At 47.5% G+C, this 23,967-nt stretch overlaps 6 protein-coding genes across 7 annotated transcripts; 2 read left to right on the plus strand and 4 right to left on the minus strand.

Moving 5' to 3' along the window:
- Positions 1–7,366: 7,366 nt before the first annotated feature.
- LOC9662432 (dormancy-associated protein 1) lies at positions 7,367–8,648 on the plus strand. The gene is made up of 4 exons (XM_002990448.2): positions 7,367–8,000; positions 8,064–8,168; positions 8,331–8,454; positions 8,523–8,648. The coding sequence occupies exons 1-4, from the start codon at positions 7,898–7,900 to the stop codon at positions 8,548–8,550; spliced, it is 360 nt and encodes a 119-aa protein (XP_002990494.1). The 5' UTR covers positions 7,367–7,897; the 3' UTR covers positions 8,551–8,648.
- Positions 8,649–8,767: 119 nt separating this feature from the next.
- On the minus strand, positions 8,768–11,167 carry LOC9631542 (serine--glyoxylate aminotransferase). The gene is made up of 8 exons (XM_002990511.2): positions 10,982–11,167; positions 10,623–10,710; positions 10,500–10,557; positions 10,148–10,395; positions 9,777–10,061; positions 9,324–9,690; positions 9,036–9,246; positions 8,768–8,972 (listed from the first exon to the last, which is right to left on the minus strand). The coding sequence occupies exons 4-8, from the start codon at positions 10,350–10,352 to the stop codon at positions 8,835–8,837; spliced, it is 1,206 nt and encodes a 401-aa protein (XP_002990557.1). The 5' UTR covers positions 10,353–10,395; positions 10,500–10,557; positions 10,623–10,710; positions 10,982–11,167; the 3' UTR covers positions 8,768–8,834.
- LOC9662433 (protein NLP6) lies at positions 10,752–14,678 on the minus strand. Its single transcript, XM_002990512.2, has 4 exons — positions 13,564–14,678; positions 13,443–13,493; positions 12,219–13,119; positions 10,752–12,153 (listed from the first exon to the last, which is right to left on the minus strand). Exons 1-4 carry the CDS (start codon positions 14,551–14,553, stop codon positions 11,099–11,101), a joined length of 2,997 nt encoding a protein of 998 aa, XP_002990558.2. The 5' UTR covers positions 14,554–14,678; the 3' UTR covers positions 10,752–11,098.
- Positions 14,679–15,508: 830 nt separating this feature from the next.
- Positions 15,509–18,413, minus strand: LOC9662435. Of its 2 annotated transcripts, none has more exons than XM_002990514.2 (7): positions 17,364–18,413; positions 17,204–17,283; positions 17,038–17,155; positions 16,865–16,951; positions 16,693–16,811; positions 16,469–16,620; positions 15,509–16,394 (listed from the first exon to the last, which is right to left on the minus strand). In XM_002990514.2, exons 1-7 carry the CDS (start codon positions 17,911–17,913, stop codon positions 15,830–15,832), a joined length of 1,671 nt encoding a protein of 556 aa, XP_002990560.1. In that variant the 5' UTR covers positions 17,914–18,413; the 3' UTR covers positions 15,509–15,829. The 2 variants fall into 2 exon arrangements, with proteins under 2 accessions (XP_002990560.1, XP_024520057.1); XM_024664289.1 differs by having other exon boundaries at positions 17,204–17,292.
- An 838-nt stretch (positions 18,414–19,251) lies between these two features.
- On the plus strand, positions 19,252–21,522 carry LOC9662436 (chlorophyllide a oxygenase, chloroplastic). The gene is made up of 8 exons (XM_002990449.2): positions 19,252–19,721; positions 19,790–19,894; positions 19,966–20,202; positions 20,287–20,434; positions 20,491–20,675; positions 20,730–20,842; positions 20,894–21,188; positions 21,245–21,522. Exons 1-8 carry the CDS (start codon positions 19,353–19,355, stop codon positions 21,476–21,478), a joined length of 1,686 nt encoding a protein of 561 aa, XP_002990495.2. The 5' UTR covers positions 19,252–19,352; the 3' UTR covers positions 21,479–21,522.
- Positions 21,465–23,962, minus strand: LOC9631543 (early endosome antigen 1). Its single transcript, XM_002990515.2, has 2 exons — positions 23,824–23,962; positions 21,465–23,761 (listed from the first exon to the last, which is right to left on the minus strand). Exons 1-2 carry the CDS (start codon positions 23,902–23,904, stop codon positions 21,656–21,658), a joined length of 2,187 nt encoding a protein of 728 aa, XP_002990561.1. The 5' UTR covers positions 23,905–23,962; the 3' UTR covers positions 21,465–21,655.
- Positions 23,963–23,967: the final 5 nt, after the last annotated feature.

Consider the following 23,967-nt stretch of genomic DNA (forward strand, 5'->3'; position numbering starts at 1 on the left):
TATACTACAATGAATGTGTTATTATATATAATTACAAGCAACAAAAATAGAAGAATACTTATAGTTTATATAGCAAAGTGTATAAGCCTCCTTTTTCTTATAAATCTATTATTCAAGTGCCTCTGTTGTAGCCTGGCTGAGTTATAAGTGGCTCAAACCTCTTGAATTTTGCATTGGTTAAATTGATATCCTCTAACAATTAAATCCACCTAATTTGTGCCACTATGATTTATGGCATTGTTATTACAGATATAATGAAGTACCTTTTTGGGTGGTACCTTGTAATATACACCTTTCCAATTTAGATTGTCAAATTACAAGTATTTATAAAGTGTTGGCTTGGAAATTCTAAAATAGCATGTGAGGTAGGTAGTGATCTTAGTCTTAAGGATCTTCAGATGCATCTAAGTGCCAAATGTGGCCATACTACTAAATCCTCTTATTGCAAAAAATGATAGAAAGTCTAGAAACATATAACTAGAAAATGGCCAAACCTCTAGGAAAGTAGCATTATTAATATAAACACCTAAACTAAAGTCTAAGTCACTAAAATTAGATGGAAGGCCACCTTCCTCCTTTTCCTCTATGTCTTTCAAAAAATTTGAAAGGATAGAATTCAATAACAAAGATTTGTAGCAGGTAATTATACTAATAGTTACTTATCGACAAGTCCTTTTAGATATTCTTTCCTTTCTACAATAACTGTAGCACATGTGGTTTTGACCCTTTATCCTATGGTGATTTACCATAGGATAACACCACGAAGCGGAACCTAAACCCTCTTTATGCCATGTGACAGATGCCATGTGTCATATGCCACATGTCCATAAGAACCCGAGGTTCAGGGCCTTGGGCCACTGAACGAAAGAATGGTGCCAAACTTCCAAGCATGGAGCCAAAGAGTGATAGAACCGAACCACAGAGCAACTCTCGAGCATAAAGCCCAAGGAGCGAAGGGATAGGAGCCCGAAGGGACTTAGAACAGTCCTAGAGTAACTAGCATCCCAATGCCAAGACTAGCACACAAAACGGAGCCAAACGGAGTCTGGTGCTATTTTGGCATACCGGTGGCCTAACGTGAAGATATGGGTACTCCACCAACTAGCATGGAATGGAACTTGGGCTTGGACCCAAGCCGAACACAGAACAAGGACAGGCACGCAAGCGGGAGCTAGACTATGCCTCAGGTTGGTCAGCCATGCTCGACCTACCCACTATCCCTACTATACATTTGGAACCCCCACAGCCCCCCCCCCCCGTTGAGGAACACACGCTTTGGGCTTTCACCCCAAACCTCCCTTTGTATTAGGAGTTAGTATCTGGGACAAGCTCGAAACTTATTAAATATGGAATGTCCTTAACACATCCATAAGCTAAACTTTATAATGCAAAGCTAATGAAGAGCATATCTGCATCAATCCAAAAGCTAAGCATAACGAAACTATGCTCAACAAGTGATCACCAAACGATCCTCCATGAATCCATCTATAGCAAGACGTAATTCACTTCATAACAAGCACAAAAAGAATCATCAATGACCAATATATCCCAACTGAAATCCAACAAGGATTCAATCATTAATTCTTCCTCTCGTAAAGTTAGCATAATCTATGACTGAAATCACTTTTCAAGGAAAAGTCAAAGCTCAACCCCTACTAAATAATCTCGTCTAAACACAACTAACTCAAATTTGCCACTTAGCTGGTTTGAACGTCAATTTAATTGTTAACTAGCAAATGCATGAATGCCAATAACACAAAGCCATAGCCAAATCGTCAACACTATCTTCATTAAGACTAATGAAACTCAATATCAATCCTAAGAAGAGACATCTCATTTCACTCGAATCTCAACCTCAATAATGTCAACGACAAGGCATCACTTCAATGCCATCAACAACAGAACAAAGCTAGCAGAAAGCAAGAGTGAATCACCACTCAAAACTTTCTAGCAACCAAACTAACCAAAGTCGGAGATACTTTACTTAGTATCCGAGACCAATCTCTTAACAATACTCAGTCACAGATAACACTTCCTCAAGGAATGAATCACCACATCCAAGACTCCATGAAATCCAACACCACGAATTAAACGCAACCAAATGATATTAACAGAGGTAGAGTTAACATACCAACATGGACAAACCATGTAAGTCTAACGACATGATCCTCCACAACACCATCCGGTAAAGCAAACCCATCACTACTAAATCATCATCGAGTGAAGCAAAAGTCAAAATCCCTTGACAAAGTCTATAAGCAATCACTAATTGCCAAGCAACTAACAACCACTTGTCAACTTACCTTCACAAAACCCGAACAGTAAACCTGTGTCATCAAGTTATATACTTGGCCAACATGAACGTAATACCCCAGGCACGAGATAAAGGTTTGTGGACAAGCACAAACTAAATGACCACTCGAATCCAACTCAACCGTAATAAACTCACTAACATGTCTAGTCAATAGCTCCGAACATGCCTTGAAGAGGCTAGCTACACATGATCAACATTAAGTCGAAACTCAAGTGAAGACCATGAAATGGACTCATATCGGTACACAACCTCCTTATAGACAAAGCTATAATATGGGTACCAACATCTCAAACTCAAACAACTAAGTTGAACATCACCATCCTTAGCCAAGGTGCAGGGCCACCAAGACCAAGTCAAGATCAGCGAGAGCTCACTACTGTCATAGAGTCTAGCAAAATGCAAAGTGCAACCTGCTACCAAGCATAACGCTACAAAAGAAAGGCACAAGGGTCACCTTTCTAGAAAAGTGCAACAGTCACTTTTCTACACTAACTCCAGACTCTATCCAACTCAATTGCCTTAGCCTCAAAAGTTAGCATCCCTTTTGGGCTGCATCATACAAACTACCTACTAAGGTCTAAGCCAACCGAAGTCAACTCCAACCCTTTCACTAGTTTGTATTGGCTTACGAAAACAGAATGGTTTTCAAGCAAAGTGATCAAAAGATCAACCATTGTATAAGTCTAAGAAAATTTATAGAAAATTTCTATCCTAGAGAAAGAATGACTCTTAGTCCAGGAATACAAACTTTCAAGATTCAACCAACTTCCTCCTACTAACAACTTCACATAAGTTCACCTCAACACAAATTCTCATGACCTATAGTATGCTTAAGCCTCAAACATCTTTTTGCCCATTCTTTCGACATCCAACACCAACATCCGTAAAATGCAAATGGAACATCTAAGGCTTGATCACGAAGACCACATCTTCAGATATCCATATTGTATTAACACTCTTCTTCAACCACCTTCAAGATCTAATGTGAAGCTAAAACACTAACAAGAAAAATGACATGGAAAATCAAGCTCTAAGGAAACTTCCTCATGACTTAAAATAACAATGTTATTTCCACTAACACAAGTGCTAGTAATGTCAATGCCTCAACTTCACACCTTCTCTATCCAACAATCTACTCCAACTGTTAACAGATCAACTAATGAGCTATAGCAAATGAATGTTACAACCCTTTCCAACACCTTATGCGCAAACCCTCAAGGAAACAAGGAACATGGAACCAACTTAAGCTTAGCATAATGAACCACCATCGAGAATCTAGTCAAAGCTACTACAATGCTACTTCGTGCAAGTAGACTAGCTTCACTATCAACCATTTTGGGGTTGATCATCGTAACCAAGCAACTTCGTAAACACATTGCTTATTATCACATGGATATGATATAAGTATCACAATGACTTGATCATCAATTGAGTAACACCACGAGCAATGCCAATGTCATTACTTCAAAGGTTTACATGAAATATCAAGTGCCAACTCAACTCGACAAAATGCAACATAAATGCCACACTCCACCAATAGAGATTTACAACACCCAACACCATTAACTTGTGTTCACAACATGGACAAGCTCATGCCATTTGCTATCCGACCAAACTCAAAACTTAACCCAACACCAAGCTACTTAAGGAGCAATAGCAAAGTTCCCCAGAAAAGAATTGAGCATTGTAACCCAAGTCTTCTAATAGCAAGTCTAGATAAATTGGTTTAGCGCTTCACCGCTATCCATCCCACGACTCACCACTTACAAGACCATCATTTCCAACATGTATCAAAGTAGGGACTCATGATTGCATAATGTGAACTCATTGCAAATCATCTCTCCAAGAAGAAAAGATGATTTACGTGTTTGATCCTTCGTCCCCAACGACTCTCTTTTCGGTCTCATCTTTGACTACACCTCAAGCTTGCGTTCGCACTGCCTTCAGTCCAATCCAAGAAAAATTTATGAGAGAGCATAGCAATGATTACTTGAACCAATAAACTAATCCCTATAGTCTTAGTTGATTCACTTGTAATCATGCCTAGGAAGGATCTACTAGTGCCGTGCTAAACAGCTACGGACCAGCCTATTTGCCAGTCATAGCAAACTCAGGGAAGGTTTGCTTTAACTTATAGTATATGGAACAACTCACGGAACAAATTGGAACAACTCATGAAACCACCGATAGGCTAACATTAATCCTGCCAACTCAAAGTATAACCTTGAGTTGCTAATACGCCTCACTCATGAGTCCAAGTTCAAACTTGTGCAAATGGACTAACTCAATCCATCTTATGAGCCCAAGAGCAAGCTCACATTATTACGGTACAACAAGGTAACCAAATCCATACCCAAGGAACAATTGCAAAGCCTTTGCACCCAAACGTATACCCACTCGGATCATCGTTTTCATCTCTGCGTATGCAACGAGATTAGTTGCCCAATCTCATTGTATAGTACTCGCTGAGACATCTTCTAATACCAAATGTAGCACATGTGGTTTTGACCCTTTATCTTATGGTGATTTTACCATAGGATAACACCACGAAGCGGAATCTAAACCCTCTTTGTGCCACGTGACAGATGCCACGTGTCCATAAGAACTCGAGGTTCAGGGCTTTGGGCCACTGAACGAAAGAACGGTGCCAAACTCCCAAGCATGGAGCCAAGGAGTGATGGAACCGAACCACAGAGCAACTCTCGAGCATAAAGCCCAAGGAGTGAAGGGATAGGAGCTCGAAGGGACTTAGAACAGTCCTAGAGTAACTAGCATCCCAATGCCAAGACCAGCACACAAAACGGAGCCAAACGGAGTCTGGTGCTATTTTGGCATACCGGTGGCCTAACGTGAAGATATGGGTACTCCACCAACTAGCATGGAATGGAACTTGGGCTTAGACCCAAGCCGAACACAGAACAAGGACAGGCACGCAAGCGGGAGCTAGACTATGCCTCAGGTTGGTCAGCCATGCTCGACCTACCCACTATCCCTACTATACATTTGGAACCCCCACAGCCCCCCCCCCCCGTTGAGGAACACACATTTTGGGCTTTCACCCCAAACCTCCCTTTGTAGCTGGAGTTAGTCTCTGGGACAAGCTCGAAACTTATTAAATATGGAATGTCCTTAGATTGCGAATTTGGACACGGAACAAACACCATCGTGTTCAGGCTGATCTCTACATTCCGGGCATGATAGCGAGGGTGTTTGGCAGACACAGTAAGTTATCATTTAGCGATATTAAGGGACCAAGCTCAATATCGCGGGGGTTCCCAACACTAGCAAGTGCAAACCAACATCATGAGTTTCTCATTATCATGTCAAGTCTGCTTGACTAAATGACAACTTAGGATTTCCTTCTTTAGTGCCCTTTTAGTCTAAGTGCACATGTGATGACCAATTTCTCAACTAGCTTAGGCGGAGATTAATAACGGGCCCAACAATACCAACCTCCTGCCGTTGTGGCAGTAAGGTAAGAGTGTTCATAAGGAGTAGTTGACAGGTAACTTTTGATACCCGAAGTCACATTTGCGACAATAACGGCATGAAGTCAATATTGCTAGACCCTTTCAGTCTCCACTCAAGTTAGTTGAGAAACTGGTCATCATATATGTACTTATGCCAAATAAACATAAAGTAAAAACTTTTATATGTTTCTTGTTGAGCATACTCGGCCCGATATGAGAAACTTATATATTGGCTTGCACTTGCTAGTGTTGGGAACCTCTGCAATATTGAGTTTGGTCCCTCAATATTTGCTAAATGATAATTTACTGTGTCCATTGTGACACTCTTATTATCATGTACCTTATGTTAATTCCGTTTGATCTCAATTGCTATTTATGGAAAGTATTTAAATTTGTTAATTTGGCATATCTAAAGAATGTAGAAATTGTTTTGAACACAATGGTGTTAGTCCCATGTCTAAATTTGCAATTTAAAACCATTCCATATTTAGTAAATTTCAAATTAGTCCCATAAACTAACTCCAAGTGACTAAGGGTGAAAGCCATGCCCAAAGCTCTAAGACTATTCCAAATTGCTCCATGCTCCTATCCTTTCGTTCTTTGGGTTGAATGTTCAAGAGTCACTCCATGCTTCGGTTTTTTTATTTCTTGGCTACAAGTTTAAGAGTTTAGATTTATTCCTTCATTCAATGGCCTAAAGCCCTGAAACTTAAATTCTATTCTGCTATCATTTGACATATGGCATGTGGCATATGACATGTAACACATGGCATATAAAGGGTTTAGGTTCTGTTTCTTCGTTATCCTATGATAAATTACTATAGAATAAAGGGTGAAAACCACATAAGCTACACAATCAACTCAATCATTAGCAAACCAGCTTCCATATCTAATGTTATAAAACATGTTATGCTAAACTTGATGAATCACTATAGTAAAATTTAAAGTATGAATAAATATGGCATTTATGCACAAAGGGATATCATCCACCCATCGTGACATATCTTCTGTACATTTGTATATTTTACTATTTGCAAACTTTCTATTTACATTTACTCATTAGCTCAACAAACCAGGCTTGGCTTCTAGGGCTACATATCTAAATTTCAGGGAGCTAGCAGTCATTGATCAGATCATTAATTAGCAACCAATGCAGTTGTAAAAACAGCTCAAGAACCCTAGAAATAGAGTCTATCTATCAGGCACCAGATTCAAACGAATGTGTCAGTCTCATGCTTTTTGGGGGCGGCGCAAGACTTTGTCATGGGACCTTTCAAACAGTATATGAAAAGAATGAGTGAATTACACACTATAAAACAGAAGAAAAATGAAGCAAATTAACTTGTTGGAAACGGTAAACGCTGCTTAATGGAAATGAAAATGACCTATGATTGTTGACTCATCGGATAACATGGACACGTCATTCAAGAAAAATGCGCAAGTAACCAGCCAGATGACAACAAATGTAGGTCTACCCTGGAGGAGGAGGTACTTGCTGACGTTGACCGGAAGAACCGGCTACAGCCGGTCGAGGCAAGAACCACAGCTACCCCTCTTTCTTTGGCAGAAAAGATAAGAAGCGAGCAAGCACTCTTTCTTTGAGCCTGTGCGTGTGGTTTTTCCCCCTTCTTTTTCTCTTTGCGTGTGGGAGGGCGAGCGCCATCCCAGCGCAGTGGCGAGGGGATGAGAAGCAGCGCTTGTGGGTTTGCTTGACACGATGTGGGTTGCAATCGAGGCTGCGTGGATGGCTGGATTCGAGAGAAAGAAGCACAGGCACAAGCCCCCTTCGTCGGCCTCCTAACGATCAGTCTTTCTTGTCAAGAGCAGCGCAGCGAGAGCAGAAAGGAGAATTTTTGTGAGTAAACCAGTGTGTGAGAGAGAGAGGAATTTTTTCTTCCCCCCTTGTATAGACTATCCCCAACTTCTTCTCGATCGAGCGAGTGAGTTTTTGCTGGTTGGTCTTGAGATCTCGGTGTGTGTGTGTGTTGCGTGGTTTTCTAGTTGGTACTGTTTGTGCAGTGTCGTGATTTGTTTTCGGAGCTACAGTCGCTGAGTGGCCCCGCGTTTTCTCTTTTTTTCTCCTCCTACCTTTCTTTCTTTTCGTTTGTCTGGGATGGGCCTTTTGGACAAGCTGTGGGACGACGTTGTAGCCGGGCCACAGCCGGAAACAGGACTTGGAAAGCTTCGCGAGAGAGAACTCGTCAATGCTGCAAGAGGTAACAAAAACAATCCTTTTGTTTCCAGAGCGTGTCTGATGGATCGGCGTTCATTTGCTACAGCCAAAGAGAAGATGATCCGTGCACCAGGATTTCGTCCGCCTTTTCTCGTTACTACTCCCGTCACTCGCGACAATTCCCCGGCAACCAGCCCAGGCTCGTCGACATGTAAGTTGCCACGTTGTTCTTCTTTTGTTGTTTCCTCGGGGCGATCTCTGGAGCTTTTGTTTAGTTTTTCGGTTTGTGACTGTCCTGATATTGTAGATAAAGCTGTGATCTTTGTTAGTGGCCATAGCTTCTGATGGATCTTTGCTTTTTTCCTCGTTGCAGTGTCAGAGCTGGGGTGGAAGCTGTCGTGGTCTCCATCGAACAGGAAAATGGTGGACGAAGTTGCCGCTGCTGCTGCTGCTACTGCGAGCAGTCCTGAGCCGATATCTCCCAGTGCCTGCGAGTGGTAAGTCAAGAAAAAACACTTTTCTACCACTTTTTTCTAGACATTCATAAGCGATGTGTATTTGCCAGGATGGTCGCCAGTATTTTGGATCGATAAAGGCGAATAGATAAGTCCAACCGATATATGTGTAACGTGTGTGAATACGAGAACTATATATAAACAAAGAAGCAATCAAAGAAAAGTTTGAAAGCACATATCTTTCAATCAACAGCGGTGGAGATTCGATAGAACTTCGTGCAAGGATTATACTTTGGCTGGGTGATTGCTCACTATGCTATAAGGATCTCTCTTTTCTTCTTTGACTCTCGAGGTAGAAGAAGAACAAAGAAGAGATAATAAATAGAAAGATCTTTTCTTTTGCCACAATCACTTTCGTTCATTCACAACCTGGACGAGATAAGTGGGGTCTTTTTCTGGAGGTGAGCGGCAGCAGCGGCGACTCCACTTCCGAGCACAACCGGGTATCCAATGTCTTTGAGGATCATCTCCACCCCACTTAAGGCTCCCAGCAGTTGCAACTGGGGCAAAAGAAAGCTTCTTGAGTCGTGAAAGTTTTCCATAAAAAAGAAAGAACTTCTCACCTCGTTTACGAAACCCAGGTGCCCAATCCTGAAAACCTTGCCTGCCACTTTGTTGAGTCCCACTCCCAAGCTCAAGTTATACTTTTTCCATGCCATCTTCACCACGTCTAAGCTGTTGATATAAGGTGGTACCACCACTGCTGTTACGGTGTCACTGTTCCACTCGGGACGTTTAGTGCACAGCTTCAGTCCCCACGCTGCCACCGCTAGCCTGCGAAGATTTCACAAAAAATAGCGTCAAAAACCTCTCAAAGTAAAGATACACTTGGAAAAATGAAAACATCGAACCTTGTGGCTTCTCCAAGCCTGGCGTGCCTCTTGATAACGTTGTCCAGGCCCTCCTCGAAGATCAAGTCGAGAGAGGCTCGAAGAGCGTAGAGCATCTGGCTCGAGGGAGTGTAAGGCCAGTAGGAGCCGAGCTTGTAAAACTTGAGGTAGTCGGCCCAGTCGAAGAACACTCGGGGAGAGGTGGCCGTCTTGGCTGCCTCGAGAGCTTTTGGTCCGGCACAAACTATTCCCAATCCCGTTGGAAGTCCCAGAGCCTTTTGGGACCCCGTCAAGGCAACGTCCACTCCCCACTCGTCCATCTTAAACTCGATTGCTCCAATCGATGAAACTCCGTCCACCAGCAGCAATGCCGGATGCTTATGCTTATCTAGTAAGGAAAAAAAAGAAAAAAAAACCAAGGAAGAAACAACGTAAGTTTCATGAAGGATATGAAACAAAAAAGAAGAAACGAACCGAGGAGTGCTCGTATCGATGGGATGCTATTGGTAACTCCGGTAGAAGTTTCATTGTGGACGATACATATAGCTTTGATCTCGTGATTATAATCCATGGCCAACTTAGCGTTGAGGATGTTAAGGTCGGCTCCAGCTCCCCACTCGCAGTCCACTACGTCCACGTTAAACTTGAGGCGCTGCATTTGATCGATCCAGAGCAGGCTAAACTGTCCCAGACGGAACGAGACAATCTTATCTCCAGGTGATAATGTGTTGGTCAGTGCACTCTCCCAAGCTCCAGTTCCTGAGAGAAAAAAAAAGGAAAAAAAAAGCATTTTCGAACTTGACTTCACAGGAAGAGCAGCAAGAAAAAAGAGATTTTTTGAGTACCTGTTGTTGGAAAGATGAACGAAGTGGCAGTCTTGGTCTTAAACAGATCCTTGACACCGTCCAGCACGGATTTGGAGAGCGTAGCAAACGCTGGAGAGCGATGATCCTCGTTCCCCCTACTAAATGCTTGAATTACCTTCTCGGGGACATTGGTCGGCCCTGGAACGAAGAGATGATTCCTGCCAGGCGCGGGGAAGTACTCCATCTCGACTCTCCTCTTCGGCGGGGCTCTCCCACCGGAGCTCTATCTATCACAAACACAGAGTGGTGTCAATGCTACGTGCTAAGTAATAAGCCAGAAAACGGAAACTCCACAGCCACACAAGCGTGATTGGATGATCCGTGAGCTCACCGTGAAGTAATGGCTTTAGATTAGTGGTAAGAAAGGATCGACGTGTTTCTCCAAAGATCTGGGAGGCGAGACTTGATGTTAAGTGAAAAGATGATCCAGGCTTGAGAAAAAAGAAAATCATACCAGTTTAGATGTTCCAGAGGCGATGACAAATCGACATCATCCGGAAGTGCCAGCAGAAAAATACGAGGAGCACACGAACCAGGTGATCCTGAAAAGATGAAAGATTAAATCATAAAAAGAAAGAGGACATTCCAAGAATTAAACCAGAAACTTCAGCTATTAGAACGAAATAAGAAATACAAGCTTTTGCGTGACCAGATATATATATATGTATATACAGGAAAAGTTTTTCCTTTTGTGCTGTGGAACAATCGAGATGGATTACAGAAAACAGCGAGATGGCTGTCTTCTCCATTCGCATTTTCCTGTCTTCCCTCAAGCAAGTTTGAGCTACCAAGGCAAAGACCATAAACACATACCTCTCAAGAAAATGTCCAAGCTCCTCCGACTCCAAGTTGCCATTTTTTCCTCGAGCCAAGGAAAAAACTTCACAAGCATTTCCTTTTGTTCTTGTCGTCGTCATCGTTTCGATCGTGTCACAACTTGACGCTGCTCAAGCTGTGCGAACTGTTGTTCCGCCCTCCTCCTCTTTCTCCTCCAATTCTAATATCCTTGACAACCAGCTTGATCGTGTGCGCGTGAGACCCCTTCATCACGTCCAAGCACTCCTCCAAATCGGCATCGCCATCCAGGATCACCCACTCCGAATCGTCGTCCAAGTACTTCAGCGTAAATCCATCGCCCTCCAGCCGAAACCGGCCAGAGATCTCCTCCCGCAAGCGCCCGTACCCAAACCCCGTGTACGGCACCTTAAACCGCACCGTGTCGGACCCCATTGTCGCCTTCACGGTGACAATGGGACATCCGTACCTGTACGGCGGTGGCGACGACGCCGGCGAGTCGCCGGATGACTGGTACGGGGAGAACACGTGCCCGGCCTCGATTCGCGACAGCTCCAGCTCAGGCGGAGACGAGCTCCGCCGGAACGCCGCTTCCGTACAGTTGTCGGCGTCGAGGGGACCACCGTTGAGCGCCGCCAGCGCCGCCGAGGAGCCGTGGACACGTGGCTCCATCTTCACCGCTACCGGGCCTGGTTCCGTACTGGTTGTGGTGGCTGCTTCCACACCCCTGGATGTGCTCTCCACGTAGTGAGACAACCACGAGGATCTCCCCTCGCCTTCGTCGGAGTTTGGCTTCTCGTCCGTGTCGGAAAGGAAATCTTTGCTGGCGATGGCGTTGGCGGCGGGTTCTTGAGCTGGTGCTTCAAAATCGGGACTCCCGGATCGAGCAGGAGAACCTTGAGCTGGTGCTTCAAACTCGGGGCTCCTGGATCGAGCAGGACTAGGAGTAGCAGTAGCGGTTGGATCGAGAGTGCTTCTGGAGTTCTTCCTGGTGATGGCGGCAGCTGCAGCGGCGGCGGAGGCGAGCTCGCCAGTGAGTGCATTGAGCTTGACAGCGCCATCCAGTCCCTGGACCGAATCAATCACGCCTTGGAGCTTGATCAGCGAGCGGCTGACCTTGTTGATCTTGCGAGACGGCCAGCGGGAGATCCCATACTGCCGGCAGATCCTCTTCAAAGTCGTAGGACACACTGAATAACACAAAGCCAAGCTCAGCTCGCAGCTAGAGGAACGAAATCTGAAAGAGAGCTCTTACCTCCAATGCTCTTGGCAGCATCCTTCAAGCTCCCAGCAAAGTACTGCTGCAAAACCTCCAGCCCGATCGTCTTCTCACTCATCGATCGCTTCCTCTCCAATCTCTTCGACTTGCCCGTCAGCACATCGTGAGTAGCAGCGATCGGCGGAGCTCCTCCGCCGCTCCCCCATGAACTGAAACCATCGCCCACCTCCAATTCCTCGAGACTCGGCCCCCTCGTCTTCTTCGTCTTGTGTAGCTTCGCCTCCCCACGGTCCCCAATCGGATGGTTCTTCTTCGCCGTCCCAGCCGTCGGAGCCACCGTAGCCGTCGATCCTAACTGGTACTCGTGCCGTAGCTCTTCAGCTGAAAGCGCCCGTAAGCTCCGGCTGGCGCGCTGCATCGTCGCCGAGATGGACGTGAGCAACGCGGCGCCGCCAGCGCTATCGATCTCCGCCGGCATGAAGAACTCGAGCACGTAATCCTCCGCGCCAGTGATGGAGCTCCTCAGCCGGATCGCCACCGCGCCGCCGAGCTTGAAGTAGCGCGCGTGGTGGACCAGCGGGTACTCCTCGATCAGATAGTTCTTGACGTCCGAGATGAAGCACGGCTTGTTGGATGCGAATGCCTTCCCTGCTACTCCCTGGCCTTGATCGAGGCTGTGATCCGCGCAAGCGTGGTGGAAGCCCACGAAGCGAGGGTCCGAGACGTAGAACGGGGCGTCTCTGGTGAAGAGGCTGATGTGATCCGAGGCAGCAGCCGCGGCGGGTGTGGTATCGGCGACGAGGATCTCTTCGTTGCCACTGCCGTTGTGGAGGCACGGCAGCCATGTCTGTGCGATTGGTAGCTTGTGTGTCTCACAAACGGCACGGAGGATTTCGGAGATTTCTTGGTAGACTGCGTGCCGGCCTTCGCTGTGGATCTGCATGGATTCGATACTTCCAATTTAGAAAAATCTTGTTTTTCGACTTGGAGAAGCTCTAAAAGTCAAAAGAGATCTAAGAAAAATTGGGAATCTTGACAACTCTAAACCGAGAAGAGGAACAACTTGCTCGACTTTAGTTTGAGAAAAATGAGCTCCTCTAAGCTTGGAAGAAAGTGAGAGAGAAAAGGCTTCCCAAGACAAAGCTTTGTAGGAACAAAGAGAAAAGTCTTCGAAGAACTAGCTTAGATCAGGAACAAAAGGGAAAGAGAAAATCTTCGAAGAACTACTGAAGGAACTAACAAAACTCTGAGCACGCTTACCTCGAGAACCATTGGATCGTGTTCTTTGGGTGCTCCAGCCAAGTCCACAGCCTGAAAAGATCTCCTCCATTAGAGACTAGAAGACAAACAAAACGAGCACACACGAAAGATCTACTCGTACCTGGAGAGCACTGCAAATAATCCCGATCTCGCTCCCAAACTCCACTTTCTCCACATTGGTGACGAGCTCGATCACCGCCAGGCACGAGCGCGAGCTGGGATCCAGCACGGGCACCGCCACCAATCCCTTGACATCACACCGCGCAGCCTCGCGGATTCGCAAGTACTCGCTGCTATCGTAGAACTGGACGTTGGGCGTCCACTCGGGTGCCCGGCTCGAGAAAACCCGGCCCGGGAGGCCGAGGTGGGAGGCCGAGGTGGAGTCCGAGGTCTTCTCGGACGGGAAAACGTAGGCCGTGGAGAGCGTCCGGTAGCGCAGGAGATCGAATTTGCTGTGCATCACCGAGTATGGCTGCTCCTGCGTGGTGAGGATGATCTTGTTGTCCTGCGAGAGGATCGGCACCCACACCTGCGCGAGCGCCTCGGTCTCCGATCGCGAGATGAGGCGCAGCGCCTCCTTGAGCCGCTCCGTGAAGAAATTCGTGGCGAGGCTGGCCATGGCGCCACCACCGGAAGGAATCCCTTCATCCAGCGAGGGATTATTGCTCGAAATATCGCCGCCCTCGCCCAGGAGCTCCTCGAGGAGCGAGGAATCGAAGGAGAAGGTGCCGAGGGAGCCGAAGGATCGGTAGCTCGGCGGCGAGCTGTCCGAGGCCTTGAAGAAGAGGTGATGGGGGCTGACAATCTGTGAGGGGAGAGGAGAGGAGGAGGAGATTTGCTGCGCTGCCGCCGATTGATCCACCGGAGAGAAGGAAGAAACCAGCCATGGCGAGGATGATCCATCAGGGGCGAGGGATTGCCCCGGGAGAGTGTCGAGATCCATGAGCTCCGATAGATCGTCAAGAAGGGACTTGGAGGGCGAGGAAGCTGTGACCACCGCCGCCGCGGCCATGTCTACCACGGAGGACCAAGGGGCATTTGGGGAAGAAGAAGAGTAGAACAACACTGGACTCTCAGTCGACATGGTAGCACCTCGATCGCATCGCAGCATCGCCGGGCTCGCCGCGCGCGCTCGATCGAGCGAAGAGGACGAAATTTAGGGCTCAACAGTGCCCCGCGATGCTACTCCACATATTTTAATGCGAAGAATCAGATGAATTACCTCTTGGTAGAGAATGGAGAGAGCTCTCCCCTTGCCCTAAATTTATTTAAGCCCAAAATTCTTGGACCGAAACATTCTACGCAGCGTACGGTCGATGTGCCGTCCACGCGTCCCTACGCGCCACGTGGACGGGCACCATTTTGGCGCTTTTTACTAATTTGAGAAAAACGCGAGCTGCGCGTTGCTGCTGATCGCGAGGGCGACAGAATCGCCGGTCGCGGATACGAATCGGCGATACCGCCTGATTTTATTTTATTTTTATTTAGTTTTGTTATTGGTAATTTTAAAACTTATTTCTATTATATATGTATTTTTGTCTGTGAGCCTAATGTCAAACCCCTAACATATGCAATAAAAAAAAGAAAGAAAAAACGACCGGGTCGTAATTTGGACAAGCAACTCGCAGGACTACCGAGACATCACATATAAGATTCCCCGGCATTTGTTTAATCGGCACGATGCAAGTGGGATTTTGGATGCATTCCTATAAACAGCGCAAGAAAGGATTCGTTTCCTCTCAAACTTAACTTGGGCCAATGTCTTCGTTAAGGTTTTTCCACCAAGGTTTTGGAGGTTGCCAAGTTTGTGGAGTTCTTTGGCTCTGTCTAACTGGTTCTCACGTCTCCCCAAAAGATTTACCCTGTGGTGAAAAACGCGATTAGAGAAAGATTCCAGGAATCTGGTGAATCATGGCCGGTGGGACAGGAGGAACCTTTGAATCTAGTTTTCATTTGTCGTTTGCGATAAAATTTTTCCAATGCTTGCCTGGAGATACCAAACGCCGCTCATTGGCTCGCCAATGGAATGCCGCTGTCGCCTTGTGGGGAAAAATATAATTCCGGGATTCTTGCTAACAAAATTGTCGTTAAAATATCTTCCACTGCGACGACGCGATGCGTTGCTGCTAACATCGACGTTGTGCTAATCTCTAAGCAAGATCCTCGTGTTGGAGTGGAACCTAGAAAGAATGAGAGAAAAGGAAAAGCATTGTTTTCTTGAGAAGTTATCCCAGCTCAAGAACAAAAGATCAGGGAATGAAGAATCTGTTTTGCTGCTGGAGAGAAGAACGCCACAACCAAAACGATCGATCGATCGCCCCGGACGATGTTGATGTTGATGCTTTTTTCATAGTCTCAACAGTGATCCAAAACTTTCTTTTTCTTCTTCAGGCCGCAATAGCTTTCCGGTGGTGGTGGCCATCGGAAGCAGCGTCAAAGTGGTGCGCCGCGGACCTGGAGCGATGCGACGAGTTGTAGAGCACGGCACCGTTGCTGGCAGGAAGAAAAACTCCAGTTCCCGGGCTGGGAACTCGCGTGATCCCCGGAGGGGGAGGAGTCGACCATCCCGGGCCGACCATAGTCACTGGAGAAAACGGGCCGACGCTGGCGATGATCACTGGTTGCTGTGCCTGGAGAACCTGTCCTGGTGCTGTTCTGACCGGGACTACCATTGGAGCCGGGACTCCCTGCTGCGTTCGTGACGACTGGAAGCCTCTTGCCGGTGCTAGAACGTGGACAAAGTTGTGTCCCGGCTTGTTGTTGCCGAAAGAAGCATCCGGAGCTACCGTGGGAGATACTGGCGAGCCGCTTGGTGACGTTGGGCTCCCGATGATCGCTTTCAAGCTTTTGTTGGCCATTTTACCAAAGGTGACCAGCATCCGTGTGCTTTGCAGAGGCTGCACTGCGCACTGTACCATTTGTGCGCTGTTGCCTTCGAGCACTAGTACTGACCTGGATCAATATCCCAAGTCACGTCATTCACAAAATCCAACTTCTGTAGCAAGCAGAAAAGCAAAATTGTTTACCCCGCAGGAAGGCCAACTTTGTATTTCTCATCCGTGCTGCTGCTGTTCGCTTTCAAGTTGCGACCGAATGCTAGCTCGGACTGCGATCCCAGGGAAAGAATAAACAGAGGTTGCTCAAAATTGTTGTGCTTGTGCGGAGGCATGTAGTCTCCCTGTCATATCGCAAGTACTGAATAGAATTAGCCATGAAAGAAAGAGCTTCGTACAACTGAAGTGCGGCTTACCGGCTCCAAAACACTTATACTACATGAATCCGGTCGTTTGCTTGCAGGAACGACCTGACACTTTACTAGGCGATCAATTATTGATTCCAAAAATGCGGGCATCGGTTCAGCCGTCTCTTCTGTATGTACAAGTTGAAACTTAGATGAACTGCCAGAAATATAAACAGCCTACCTGTAACGGGCGACGAGATTTCAGACGGTATAGTGCCGAAATGAATTACTTCTTTTCCCTTCGCTTTTGAAGATCGCTTACCGCCCGCTGCATATAAAGAAAAACTTGAAAGTTTTAGCGTCGCCAAAGGTCAGAACACAAAAACGAAAAATTGGACAAAAGATTTGGTGGACCTTCAATTTTGTTTTTCTTTTTTGCAGCATGAGACTCGCTAACCAGAGCCGCTAGCCGCGAGGCTTCTTTGGTATCAAAAATGCCTTCGTGAACTTTAAGCCCCTCTAGCACATTTACCTGCACGAGAACAGATAAAACGATGCTAAAGAAGGACAAAGGAGAAACCTTTTGGCCGTCAATCTCTTCAAATCCGCTCATGGACTTTTCCGCACTTTCGTCGGCTACAGATGACGTCTTCTTTGCATCTGCAATAGCTAAGAGGGTGTCAGCCTATAAACTATTTGAAGTGAACGAAAGACTTAAACTTAGTCAAAAGGAAAAAAACCTGAACGTTTTGCAGTCGAGATGTTCGACGAAGGCAATTCTGTTTTGAGTTCTTCAACGCTAGAAGTTGTATCCGAAGCAATCGACGCCTCGTCAGCGAGAGGACTGTCACTCCTTTTACTTTCTATCTCGGCATCAACCTTGTTGCTCTTTAAACCGGACCTGATCGAGGGGTTCCCCTCAACCTGTACGGGAGAATCACCACCACTGGCCACTGGAGCCTGCTTTCTAAAAGCAACCTGCTGCAACGAGAAGAGGACGTCCGCAATGGAATAGTACTGCTGCATATGAAGAACGGGATTCCAGTTGTACCGTCGCTGGTGAACGCTCCCAAGTACGAAGTCGTATTCCCCGGGACGACCCACAACCTGTTGGAGATGCTGGCAAAGTGCGTCGATGATGGCATTTGCTGCCGCGAATTCACCCTTTAACCAAGAGATGAAAACGTCTCTCTCGTCTCCGGCTGTAGCAGCCGCAACCCAGTGCCCCCCAGAAGAGTCTAGAGACACTCCCCTATCGACCATGCAAAGGCTCCCATCTTCTGGGGCCATCTAGCATGCTCAAACAAGAAAAGAAGCAAGAAGCAAACAAAAGAGAAAACCTCGCTCCAGGCAATTCCTAGTTGTCGAAATATCTATGCCGAAACCAAAACTCACGAATCGACTCCAAAATTAGCAAGCATCCAGATGAGTAGCATCGAGCATTGCTGCTAGAACACTAATCTAGATCCCAAACCTCGTGAAATATCGGCGATCGCGGTGGAATTCGATGCCCCGGCGGAGAAACAAGCCCCGATTTCTTCCTCGGCGATCGATCCAGGCGATATTACGGCGGCGGCGCCGGCGCCAGCACCTTCTTCTAGAGCAGGGATCGGCACTCTAGCGCCATCGCCATCGCCGCTCCTCCTCCTCCTCGACGATCCCTACTGGAACTCTAAAACTTTCCCTATTTTTTCCATTCTAGGAGGTGTCCCAGAGAACACAAGACGCTGCTGAGAGAAGACCGTGAACATCGTGAAAAATGAAAGCCCCTCCCCTCGATGGGGTCCATCCACAGGCGAATGTGGCATGTCACAGCCATGCCACGTCATGCATTGGATGGATGGCCGCATGGCCGTCCGTCACACTAACGGACGCCACCCAACGTTCCCTCGAATGGACGGGCACCTTTGCCCTAAAATCTGCCACCACCTTTTACTTTTAAACGCTTATAACAGGAAATAATTGGTACGGCTGACAATGACCATCCGCATACACACCACAGATATTCCATGCCTACCAAACTCGGATAGTACATGAGATCTTCCAATGCGTATATGCTCGCTTCTTCTCTTCTTTCGTGTTGAAATTTTGCGAGGCCAGGCCACGGATTCTCATTAGGTCTCCACGTGGTAAAGTTCGTTATTAAATTAAGTTTGCCGTTGTCAAATTTCTCATGCTATATGAATGGAAGGAATTATTTTTCATACTATATGGTTTCGTGAATGATCTTATGTTAGAATGCTGTCTAGCTACGTTTCTTCCAATAATGCCCTAGGCGACCAGAGGTGTTTTCTTGGAACCAATAATGACGAAAATATACCCACCACAGCCTTTCGAATTTCGCGACACGGAACGAATCGAACCCATGCAGACTTGGCGCATTTTCCTACGTCTGATCGCGGCATCCGACGGCTGAGAGCCGCCCATTGGCCTTGTGGCTGGTATCCATGGGACCCCTCCAGTATCAAACATGTGGCGCGTGTTTAGGCCCCGCAATCGCAAGAGAGCCACGTGCTGCCACGCGAGCAATCCTAAAATCTTAAGGTCCAATTGAAAAAGTCCACGTGGTAAAGGACGTTTATCTTCTCTCACGGATGCCGTTGGATCGTACACGTTGGAGTGTTAGGGTTTATGCTAGTGTGGGAGGGCAGAAGCTAGCTCCAGGTTTGGATTGCCATTGGGGTTTGATCGAGAATGCGGCCGGTTGGATAAGATTTTAGCTCCTGGCGATGGAGTCGGCATTGAATCCCGGCGCACGGAATTCTCTCTTCTCTGGAGTGGGGATTTCGAATTCGCTCGAAGTGCCGGTAGTTCTAGGCGTAGATTTAGGTAGCTCGTCGAGATTGTTTTCGAGGACACAGAGGAAGCGATTGCTGAGACGATGTAGGAGGCATTTTTGCGTCAGGCAGAGTGAGAATGGCGGGGGGCTTTCTTGTGGGATGGGATTGGAGATCGGTGATTTTTCCCATGCCGATGCCGAGAGGGGATCCAGAGTCATCGATGTGAATCAAGCGTGGGAGCTCTTGAGGCACGACGTGGAGTTTTTGGATTTGAGAGCTCGGCAGGATGTTTTGGCAATCAAAGACGCTCATGACAAGGTATGGTCTTTAGTTTGATAGTTCTTTTACACTTCCATGAATTACACTTTCATGTATTTTTCTCTCAGGTTGTGGAGGTGCTAAATCCTCTCGCTCGAGAAACCAAGTCCATCAACACGCTCAAACGTGAGCTAGCTAACTTACAAGAAGATCTACAAAGAGCCCATGCACAGGTAAAAGAGTGTCTTTTCTTCTTTTCCTCCGAGTTTTCACGATGAATTCCAAATGCCATTTGCTTTACCAGGTGCACATTTCAGAAGCTAGAGTAAATCACACGCTCTCGAAGTTGGCCGAGATGGAAACCATGGTAAACGACGAGCTCCTGCAGAAAGATGAAGCAGCAGTGACCGTAAGGAAGAATGCCACCAGCAGCAAATCTAAAGGACTAAACATCGCAGGGCCCGTGAAGCGGTATCCAGCCGAGATGAAAAATTATTGGTATCCGGTTGCTTTTTCGGCTTGCCTCGACTCTGAAAAACCTGTAAGCTTTCCAACCCCACAAACTTTGCTTTTCTCATTGTGTAGCTGACAGGAGACCCTTTTTCTTTGTTTACTTTTCTTTCAGCTGGCAATTGAGATCTTTGAAAAGAATTGGGTGCTTTTCCGGGGCAAGGATGGCCGGGCTGGATGCATCCATGATGCTTGCGCACATCGAGCTTGTCCACTTTCTCTCGGCAAAGTCAACGATGGCTGTTTGCAATGTCCATATCACGGTAAAGTTTATGGCGAGGTGATCCGTTTTCTTTAGCTTTAACCTTTGTCTCTTTAGGATGGGAGTATGCAACAAGTGGCTCCTGCGAGAAAATGCCGTCTACGAGATTTGTCCCGACGAAAGTGAAATCAATGCCGTGCATAGAAAAGGATGGACTGGTTTGGATTTGGCCGGGCTCGGCGACGCCAGAGAGCGACATTCCGAGCTTGCTACCTCCAGAGAACTTCACATTGCATGCCGAGGTGATTGCTTTGTTTTTCCCTTGTTTGTTCTTTTCAAAGCATTCCTTTTTGTAGATTATTCTCGACTTGGAAGTGGAGCATGGTCTTTTGATGGAAAACTTGCTCGACCTGGCCCACGCTCCGTTCACGCACACTACAACGTTCGCCAAAGGCTGGTCTGTCCCAAGGTTCGTTTATCGTTCTTCTCTTTTCGTGTCTTAACTATTCCTTGGCTCCAGCTCCGTGAAGTTCAAAACACCTGTAGAGACTCTGCGTGGCTACTGGGATCCATATCCCATTGATATGGAGTTTAGGCGACCGTGCATGGTTCTCTCGACGATCGGTCTCGCAAAGCCAGGCAAACTAGAGGGCAGTGACACTCAGTCGTGCAAAAACCATCTCCACCAATTGCACGTCTGCATACCCTCGACGCGAGGTAAGACGAGGCTGCTCTACAGGATGTCTTTGGACTTCGCTCCCTGGCTGAAGTACGTCCCGTTCATCCAAACTCTTTGGGTGCATTTAGCACGAAAGGTATGCCTTTGCTTTTTCTTATCAAGGCTTCGTTACTATATTCTTTTCCTCAACAGGTTCTAGACGAAGATCTAAGACTGGTCGAAGGGCAACAAGAGCGAATGGTTCGTGGAGCAAACGTATGGAACCTCCCAGTTCCATATGACAAGCTAGGCGTACGCTACCGCAAATGGAGAGTCTCTTGCGAGCACGATCACGCCGATCACCACCAACACGAAGCGGAGGAAGAAGTTCCTCGGAGCCATCGTGATGGTTCTTCCATTCAAACTCGAAAAAAAAACTGTAAATGAAGTAAAAAATTTCATTAGTTACACTCGAGATTTACAGCAGCGTATACACACTATAAATCTTCCTCTCCGATACAAACTCTCTTCTGTCAAGCTTTGGATGATCACCAAAGTTTCTCTTCTCTCGTGGTACCGGTGACCTTCGAGCCTGCTACGTTGTTATACACGCGTATTGGATCGTCAGTGACCACTCTCGACGAGGAGTTGCCTGGTTAGCTCGGCTAAGTTGCAAACAGCTTGCCTGGTGTGGACGAGAGCTTCGTCGCGTTGGAGGATCTCTGTCTCAAGATCGCTGCGTTCTCCTTGTTGCGCCTGTGAATCCATCAACTCCACCTCGTCGGAAAGGTTGGCACTTAGCTGGACGAGGCTTTGGAGAGCCGAGACGGCCGGTTGGAGCTCCGAGAATTCGATGAAGTCCCCGCTCCTGTCCGTCTTGTGCTCTAGTATCTCCGTCAGCTCATTGTCTTTGCTGGCTATGGCTTTGTGAAGGCCTTGAAGCTCGAGGTCCTTTTCCACCAAAAGCTCCTTCGCGGCTTCTACTTCTTGTTCCAGATGCTGGAGCTTCTTCTCGTCTTCCGCGGCTTGCTCCTGGAGCCTGATCGTCTGCACTTCGTTCTCTAGCAGTGCACGGTTCGAAGCAAAGAGCTCGTGGTTCGTCTGGCGGAGTACCGACTCCCGGCTCAAGAGTGATGGCTTGTCGTCGGCAATGGAGTCCACCAGCGCCTCCGATAACGCGGAGATTTGCTCCACGGCAAAGTTGACTTGAGACATCTTCACGTTGTTGGCGTCCAGTTTCTTCCGCATGGAAACGAGCTCCTCCTCTTTGGCCTTCAGCGCAGCCACCACTTCGACGTGCTTTTCTTCCTTCGCGCTGAGCAGAGCCTTCAAACGCTTCACGTCCTGCTGCAACGCGTTAACCACCGTCTGTGCGTGTCTCAGCTCGCTGTTTTTCTGATCCAGCTCCAGCTTCATCGAGGCGAAGTTTGACTTTAGCTCTTGGAGCTCCACCTGAGACGCAGTTAGCTCCGCTTCCTTGAGCCGTAAAGCCAGCTGCGTATCCGAGAGAGCGGTCTCTTTCTGCTGTAACTCTCTTTTGAGAGAATTTATCTCCGTTGTAGCTTCTTGCAGTGCTGACTTCTCGTTTCTTAGCTCTAGCTGTAGCTTCTCGGCCTCCAGCCTTTCATTCGCGGATTGCTCTTCAAGCTTCTTATATGACTCCTTTGCGAGTCGTACTTGTTCCTCCTCTCGCTTAGTTCTTTCCTTCGCCTCGGCCAGACTTAACTCGAAAGACTCCACCAGGCTCTTCTGCAGAGCGATCTCTTCTTGCTGGCTTTTTATCTGTATGGACTGCTCCTCCACCGTTTTCTTGTACTGCTGAAGTCGCATCTGCGAGAATCTCAACTCTTCTTGCACTTCCGTGAGAAGATCTTTGACGCCTTTCAGCTCCTTCCCAGCCTCCACATTCAACGCTTTGCTCTTCGAAAGATCTGCCTCGAGTGATTTTAGCTCTCTTTCGACGCTCAGGTACGCGATCACTCGGGTGCTCAGGTCCGCCTCGGTCTTTTGGATCTGTTCCTGTTTGAACTTCACATTCTCCTCCAAAGTCCTGAGCCCGGCCTCTTTTAGCTCGAGAGAACTTCGAAGCTCCTTAAGCTCTGCAGCCTGCTGTGCAATCACCTCGTTTGCATGCTTGAGCCGCGAGTCTCTCACCTTCAACTCCCGGCGGCACTGAGCAAGCGCCTCGTCTTTGGCAAAGATCTGAGCCTTGGATCGAGCAATCACCTCCTGCTTTTTCGAGAGAGTCCTCTGCAAGGCCTCGAGCTGGCGCTGCTGCTCGTCCACCACCTTCTGCGCATTCTCGGCCTCCTTTGCTTGCTCAACCAGCTCCTTGTAAAGATTTCCAATCTCATCGCGCTTCTTTCCCTGCCCCTGCCGAGCATCCTCGAGCACATCTTCTCTCTTAACGAGCGCAAACTTCGTGTTTTCTAGCTGGTGGTGATCCTCTCGAGCCACAGTCTCGGCAGTCTTAAGCTCTTCCTCCTTCCTCCTGAGCTCCTCGTCGATAACTACATGAGAAACGCCGCTTCCACCATCCAAGACCGACTCTATGAGCCCCTGGTCGCTACCACTGCCGCCGCCCAAGAACAGCCTCTCCAGGGCAACCCTTGCTGGCTCTGATGGATCGCTACTGTTTGTCCTCTCGCTGGGAGTGTCTAGAACCGCACTGACCTGGCGTAGCCGGGGGAATCGCCGCTGCTGGTGCTTCTGTCTCGCCAAAACCCTAGCCTGGAGAACGATCGAATCGATCACGGCCGAGCTGACGATTGGAATTGCGATTGATATCTCACCTTGGCGAAGGCAGCAGGATCACAATGCCGCGATCGCGACGCTCCAAGCGCCTGGTAGCACGCTGTAGCCGCCGACGCCATCGCCTCGATTCCAAGGTACACAGACTACGCCACGAATGTGATTGCCACCTAGGCGTCACGCGG

This window comes from Selaginella moellendorffii, unplaced genomic scaffold (genome assembly GCF_000143415.4).
Source record: "Selaginella moellendorffii unplaced genomic scaffold, v1.0 SELMOscaffold_109, whole genome shotgun sequence".
Taxonomy (NCBI): domain Eukaryota; kingdom Viridiplantae; phylum Streptophyta; class Lycopodiopsida; order Selaginellales; family Selaginellaceae; genus Selaginella; species Selaginella moellendorffii.